Consider the following 7,436-nt stretch of genomic DNA (forward strand, 5'->3'; position numbering starts at 1 on the left):
AAGGTTAGTAACATACCCATTTCATAGGATTCTAGGGGTATCAAATAGAAATCAACACTCCTGCCAAGTGGTAAGTGCTCTTCAAATGCTATTACACAATACAAGTTTCCCTCTCCCCTCCATTATCTCCTCATCGTTCTCCGTGACACCCTCCCTCCACTCCCACCAAAAGGTGCTAGATGCAAGGGGGGCATGCAGAATTCAAGCACTGTTTCTTCCCATGAAAAAAATCAGGTTTCAAGGTAGTCAGTCACATCTAATAGTATACTAAAACATACCCCTCTACATTTTTTTTTCTAATTTTCATAGTTTATTTCTATTTATAACTCTTGTGTTGAGGGCTCTTGATGGACGGCAGCAAGGGAGCTGCTCTGCTGCATATGAAACCCTGACCCAGAGCCCCTCTACTTATGACGTGTAGTTGACAGCCACTTCACATACATTTTCAGTTACAGAAAATATACTCAAGGAAGAATGTTAAAAAGTTTCCTTATATCCTACAAGGGGTTCTCTCTAGATGTAAACAAATCTGGATGAAATATTTTAATCCAAGTATACCATTTCCCACGTCGTAAATCTTCTGTGCTGGTGGGAGCCAATCCAGTTACACACTGGAAGGGGAGTGAGGAACCCAGGACTTCCCCACACCTCTCACAAGGTCCACCCTTGTTTCCACTGACCCTCTCTTTGACCTGAAACCCCCAATTTCCTCCACAGGCAAAAAAAACCTCAAGTCTCTCTAGACTCACAGACTTAGTCTTGACTATGTCAACCTATTTGTTTGTAATTACACTGCTCAGGGCTCCCGTTTCCTCTCCTTCAGCCATTCTCCAGAGCGCTCCTCAAGAGATTTTAAGTCTCGCACGGCCAGACTGTATTTCCCTCTGTCAAGAAGCAACCACGGAATATTCTACCTGCAGGAGATAACAAATGTTGACTAATTTATGTATGAGACCATTCTAGAGTGCTTTTGTAGTGAATTACCCCTATTCTGAAGGTGAATGTTTTTCCTTCTGATGATCTAGATGGGGTCCACACACTACAGCATGCAGCCCAAATCCAGCCCAGGAACAGAGAATCTTTTTAAAAAATAATCCTTTAAAAATATAAAAACCTAAGACTATATGACAGAGATCGTCTGTGGCCTGTAGAGTCTAAAATATTTACTATTTGGCTCTTTATCCAAAACTGCTGATAGTGTCTCTGGACAAGAGCATAAAAGATGAGTCATGGCATAAGGGAAGAACTGAGAGCACGCGTAGAAACGTGGTCAGCCTATGAGGAACCTCGAGGCATGATGTTTCTTTATCCCAGTAATTCAGCAACTGGACTCCAAGCACCCGATTTTGTGGATGAACCCCAAGGAATCTGCCACTTGCCAGACTTATTTTGGGTAAGCAATAATAAAGAGAGAAATAAGTAATAGTTGGAAGTTGTGAGTAATAAAAAGCTATTTAATGTTTGATAGACAAATTCAAGTCCATAAATCTCCTTGAATAAAGATGCTAAAAATGTTATTCTCGTTTTTTAAATAGTTTTGTTTTTACAAAGTTCTGTACATAAAAATAAATATACAGAAACAAACCCCATCAACTGTCCACATCAGTAATCCTCACTGGTGGGCTCACCATTGATAAGGAAGACATCATTCAACGCAACCTGTCACAGAGACTGTCCTAGCAGCAAGGATTTCTAATTTCAAAAGAACATTACTAGGCCTCTTTTATCAAGACTGCTCATCATCTAGAGGCCTTTACCTACCAACTAGCAATTAACCATGAAATCAATGAATGCAATCACTGTCTCCAAGTGGAATGTGACTAATGACCTAATGCCTAGAGGCAACATCTATACCTTTTGCTGACTGGAGCCCTGACATATGCAGGTGTAGTTAGGAACAGAAATCAACCCCACCTCCCCCTGGCTAGTCACTGTGAAAAGCGTGCGTAAGGCAATTGAATCGAGGGTTAAGGATTCATCTTGCTAATGTCAAAAGCGACACTAACAAGATTTTTAGCCTCATCCGCCAGATGATGGGCCTCTGCGTCCAGGTCTCCAGGAGCAGGTTCCACCTCCTTCACCAGACAAAGGGTTATAACCTAGAATGACAGAAAAGAAGCACAACAGTATTGATAAAATCTGAAAATCTGGGGACATTCTATATCCAAAATAAAATTATGAGAGTGACATGCAAAGCATTGCAAAGATATGGATTCTAAGGGACATTTAAAAAAACCTTTTAGCTGCTATATGAAAAAAAAAAACCTTTATATTGTGATTGCCATTTGAATTGATTTTCTGGTGGGGAAAAAAGTCATTCAGCTGCTTTGTCCCAACTCCAAAACACATGCAAAAGAGTCACCAAAAACTCTCTCAAGATGGCCTGATTTAAGTATATGAATCCTCCTATCACAGTGCTTATTGAAAGTCACACATTCAAATAAGGGCCGTTCAGGCTACAGAAAACGGATTAAAAAAATCAAAACAGAATCAAATTTGTCACTTCTACCAGTCAGAACAGGGTCATCTGTATCTTTCCCTACCCCCCACCACCCCCTCCCTCGTGAGTTTCCCAAAGTCAATGGACAGCTGGTAACCTGGTTGACTGTTCAGGTTCTAGGGCCAGCCAGAACTTAAAATGTTGGCATTACTCCTTACTTGCAGTGGAATCTTTGGGCAATTAAACCCTGTGCCTCAGTTTCCTTATTTGTAAAGCCAGGTTAGTCAAAGCCCTAGCTCAGAAATGCTGGGGATGCTGAAAGAGGCCATGCATGCAAGCAGGCCACGCATTCCATCTTCTATAATTTCCATTCCTCTCCTAAATATCACCTCTCTGTGTCTAAAAATAAGTTTCCAGCAGGACCATTTAAAAATAGCATTTTCTTTCCAGATGCATCACCTTCTCTCCAGCAAGCCAGGTTTAGTCTTCTGACACAAAGGGGATTACAGCTCAGCGTTTAAGGTCAGCCAATTTTGTAGCCCTGCTGCCTTGGAGCCCATGTCCCAGTCTTTCCTCAGTCCTGAAAGACACCATCAGGCCTCCAGGCCTCTGCTGTGCCCCTCTCTTCCTATGGAGGATACAAAGTCTTCCGCCTTGGTTCCTACAGTGTTCTAGTGTCTTTGTTTTCTCCTTACTCAGCAGTAACTTGCAACTCTTAGCCAGAATCACAAAGGACTGCTTATTTTCATTTGGGAGTCCCGTCTTCCCAAATTTGAAATTCTCAGGGATGGGATGAAGACAGACTGCTGTGGCATTATCCAGAGTCCCTGGGGCAGTGTTGCACACAGGAAAAAGCTTTGGATGAGCATCTGTCTGCTACTCCTTGTTATTTGCAAGAAACAAGGTGGTCCCGTCTAGAAAGACCAAAACCACTGTGTTCCAGCTCCTTGACACTCATCTGAAGATTGGCAGACAATTCCTCACCCTACTTAGCTCTCCCCCTACGGGGCTGCAGAAGGATCAAGTGAGAATACTGTAAGTACAATCCTTCCAAGTACTTAGTGAGGACCCAGGAGGTGGTTTGCCTCTGTTTCCTTTATTGAATCTTCACAATCCTAAGGAATTAGTCTAAACTTAAGGACAAAGAAGCAAATAATCTTGTTTCTACAAGGTTAACTATATCCTGTATGTGCTGAAAATCTGTTAACATTTGACACCAGTGGTGCTTACCACCTCCCCGCAATGGTTTTCTGTCCGATTTCCGTTTCACGACAACAGATGAAGTGGAAGGCCCAGGACTGTCTTCCTCCTGTTTGAACACACACAGGTGTAAGAAGCAATTAAAACATTCTACTTGGCAATCTTCATCTACTGCATGCCAGCTGGCCGAGGTCTCCAGTCACCTGAGGCTTCTTTGCGTTTCCTTTGTAACTTTTTCCTTCTTGCATACTGTCCCACATTTCAATCTTCTGTCTCCTTTTTTCTTCTTCAAGCTGAGAAACAATCACATTGTACAGAAAGAGTTCAGAAGCTGCCATCTCTCTCAAAGACAACGCTAACTCTGATAATTCTTAATTTAAATGTTTTTCAGAACAAACTTCACCCTTCTTTTCTTTAGTTAATAAAACTGTTGTGATCTGGTGGTGTGAGTTTAACTCACATAGAGAAGCTTTGGTTTTTGTACACTATTAAAGAAAGCAAAATGTTTCACGAAAAAAATTACTGACTCCATTCTTCTGAAACTCATTCCTATCAGTACATTTTTGGTAATGTGGAAGACACAGGCACATGCACACACACTCACATGCATCCTACTCCAGTCTGTCCCTCCTTTTGTGCTCTGGACCTTTCACTGTAATATATTCACACATCTAGTGTTCCCTAACAATAGTGTATACTTCTTGGTATCACCAACACTTACATCGTAGGAACTGAAATGCTTACTGAATCTAATAGGATAGGACCTGGTCCTAGAAGCTTATAGACAACATACACATAGGCATCGTTATCCACTAAGCCTCAGACAACTTCTATGTACACATTCAAACTGAAGCTAGTTTATACCTGTTTCAGTTTTTCCTTATGCTTTTCAACTTGCGCATTTAATTCTTCTTGCATTTTCAATCGAGCAGCTGCTAAAGCTTCTTGTCGTTTAACAACAACATCAGGTTCTAAAATGTCAGAAAAAAATGGAGATAAAGCACTCTGTACAATATAAAATATAAACTTTTGAGTGTCCATATTATTAAAAGTATAAAGAGGTATGGACATCAGACAATGAAACATGTTTTTACATGAGTACTCCTAACCCCTCTGCATATATTTTACTGCTTCAGGGGGCAGGGGTCTGTTGCTGAGCCATGGATTTTAGCCCCAAATATCTACATCACCAGAAACCTGTTAGAAATGCCAATTTCTAAGTTCTCCTGAGCAATTCCGATTCATAAAGCCTGGGATGGTAGCCAAAGCACATCTTGGATACCTCAGTGACACCCACAGTCTCTAGGTTGACTAGAATCCTGGAAGACTACTAAGGAAATATAAAGTTTTCTAAATTATTATCCATCCCTTAATTAGCCCAGAAGTAAGATTCTTAAGTATTTGTTTCTACAGAAAAGAAAAATCCTTCCAAGTAGCATTATGAGTAGACATGAACTCATTTCTACTCATAATGTCTACTCATAGTCTCGCTCTTTGCGACAGAGCTAGACTCCATCTCACAGAAAAAAAAAAAAAAAAAGAAACAAACTGGAGTGCAGTGGCACAATCTCAGCTCACTGCAACCTCCAACCTCCTGGGTTCAAGTGATTTCTCCTGCCTCAGCCTCCCTTATAGCTGGGATTACAGGCACCTGCCACCATACCCCACTAATATTTGTATTTTTAGTAGAGACGAGGTTTCACCATGTTGGCCAGGCTTGTCTTGAACCGCTGACCTCAAGTCATCCGCCTGCCTTGGCCTCCCAAAGTGCTGGGATTACAGGCGTGAGCCACCGCGCCCAGCCAAGAACCATATACTTCCTTTTTAAAAAAAAAAAACAAAAAAACCCACAAGGTCTCAATAAATTGCCCAGGCTGGAGTGTAGTGTGACCCGATCATAGCCCACTGCAGCTTTGACTTCCTGGACTCAAGTTATTCTCCCGCCTCAGCCTCCTAAGCAGCTGGGACTACAGGTGTGTGCCGCCACGCTCGGCTATTTTTTTTTTTTTTTTAAATAGAGACAGGCTCTTCCTATGTCGTCCGTCTTACTTTTAATAAGAGACTAAATCTTAATATAAAGAAGTAGGTGTAAAACCACTGCTTTCATTTCGGTTATCAGGCACTAACCCACAGAAGCCGCAGCTCGGTCCAGCTGCCTCTGCCTCAAGGCTCTCAGCCGTGCGGAAAGCTTCTGAAAGACCACGTAGAGAAGGATGCAGCTGAAGACGATGTACCAGCCATAGCTGGCCAGCAAAGAGCCCACTGAAAAGAAACAAAAAGTTTTCAAAAAAACTAAAAATGACACTACTAGTTGACCTTTCCATAAGACTCAACAAACGCAAACTAAGTCTAACTCCTGACCTCAAAGCCTTCATGGTCTAGGCTGAGGACAAAGCCTCCTAAGTAGATCGTTAAAATATGAACAAGAAGCGCGACACTTCAGGGATCACTGAGAAGTGAGACTTCTCAACCATCTGGGGAGTCAGGGGCAGTTACAGCGTGGAGGGCACAGCAACTGGGTTTTGAAGAATGAAGAGCAACTAATCTGAATCAGGAAGGCAAAGGCCTTTCAGACCTAGGGAACCACATACAAAGGGGTGACAGCGCGGGGTTAGGAGTGTGTAGGGGGCTGTGTGGGGCAGGTCCCAGAGGCAAACGCCAAGGGCCGAGTGACCCCAGTAACTACAACAGTAAGGGCTTGGTTCGCAAAAAAAGACTTGCGCAAACAACGGCCAGACGAGCCGCCTAGGGAAGTGCGGCTCCCGAGAAGCCTCCGCGCAAGGTCCGGGCCTGCTGCCCAGAGTCCGCGTAAGCGCCAACGCCCGTCCGTTACCAGGCCTCCCAGGCTCCGGCTCCCCGAGCAGCGAAGGACGACCCGCCGATCACGGTGGCGCGCCCCTGCTGCCCCGCAACGACTCACCCGTGACGTGCAGGAAGCGCAGTCCCTCGGTCTCCAGGGCTGGCCGCGCGGACAGGGAATCCTCTTGCCGCTCCATGACTGCCACCGCCACCCAGGCCGGCCGCCGCGCCTCCAGCCGGACGCTTCCGGTGCGCTCCCACGCACACGTGGCGCGCTTGGACGCGGTCGTGGTCTCAGCCAATCGCAGGCCGGCCCCGCCCCGACGCTGGGCCAAACGCAGGGGGCGTGGCCGAGGGGCGTGGCGGGGGAAAAATCCCGGCTACTCTTGCTGGGGCCGGGTCGGCGCGTGCGGGTACATTCTGTGATATCTCCTGGCTTGAGTCGGGGTGGAGGACAGACCTCTTTCACGGATTTCTTACTGAATTTCTACTTTCTTTTTTTTTTTTCTAATTGGACACTGAAGCGAAGGAGGTCGGTGGTCGCCCGAAGGCAGGATTTTCACCCACATCCTTGCCCAGGGCACATTGGACAACATGGCTCAGTAGGTTGACGACTACCAGCGTTTGAGGGTTGCAGCCAACGTCCACCCCAGGTGAAAGCACGAAACGTGGGCAGCCTCCTGCTTCTGCTGCCGGTGATACCCTTCAGGCCAAGAAAGTCCCCACCGATCCTCAAGGTTCTTTTCTCCAAAATCAAAACTTCTTAGGAAAGAACGATCATAGTAATGGCTCTAACCTGTGTTGAATTATACTGTATCATCACAAGCCACGATCACAGTTACTCCTAATAGTGTCCTGGCTGTGTTCCTCTGCCTGCAGTGTCGTCCTGCACCCTCTTCCGCCACTCAAACGTCACCACCTTTATGGTGACCATAACCATCCTATTTGAAATTTTACCTTGGGTTTTTCTGGAGCATTTGAAGTGCACATACCTAGT

At 44.8% G+C, this 7,436-nt stretch overlaps 1 protein-coding gene across 2 annotated transcripts; it reads right to left on the reverse strand.

Annotated features, from left to right (window-relative positions):
* Positions 1-308: 308 nt before the first annotated feature.
* On the reverse strand, positions 309-6,727 carry VIMP (VCP-interacting membrane protein). Of its 2 annotated transcripts, XM_011957544.1 has the most exons (7): positions 6,561-6,727; positions 5,768-5,902; positions 4,505-4,611; positions 3,844-3,933; positions 3,671-3,749; positions 2,007-2,099; positions 309-914 (listed from the first exon to the last, which is right to left on the reverse strand). In XM_011957544.1, exons 1-6 carry the CDS (start codon positions 6,634-6,636, stop codon positions 2,020-2,022), a joined length of 567 nt encoding a protein of 188 aa, XP_011812934.1. In that variant the 5' UTR covers positions 6,637-6,727; the 3' UTR covers positions 309-914; positions 2,007-2,019. The 2 variants fall into 2 exon arrangements, with proteins under 2 accessions (XP_011812934.1, XP_011812929.1); XM_011957539.1 differs by lacking the exon at positions 309-914 and having other exon boundaries at positions 1,424-2,099.
* Positions 6,728-7,436: the final 709 nt, after the last annotated feature.

Source organism: Colobus angolensis, unplaced genomic scaffold (genome assembly GCF_000951035.1).
Source record: "Colobus angolensis palliatus isolate OR3802 unplaced genomic scaffold, Cang.pa_1.0 Scaffold112, whole genome shotgun sequence".
NCBI classification, from domain to species: domain Eukaryota; kingdom Metazoa; phylum Chordata; class Mammalia; order Primates; family Cercopithecidae; genus Colobus; species Colobus angolensis.

Coding starts and splice junctions, on each gene's coding strand:
- VIMP (XM_011957544.1), bottom strand. CDS start 6,636: ATGGAGCGGCAAGAGGATTCCCTGTCCGCGCGGCCAGCCCTGGAGACC. Junction 3,934..4,504: donor ATAAGGAAAAACTGAAACAG/GTATAAACTAGC, acceptor ATTGTTTCTCAG/CTTGAAGAAGAAAAAAGGAG. Junction 3,750..3,843: donor GAAACGCAAAGAAGCCTCAG/GTGACTGGAGAC, acceptor GTGTTCAAACAG/GAGGAAGACAGTCCTGGGCC.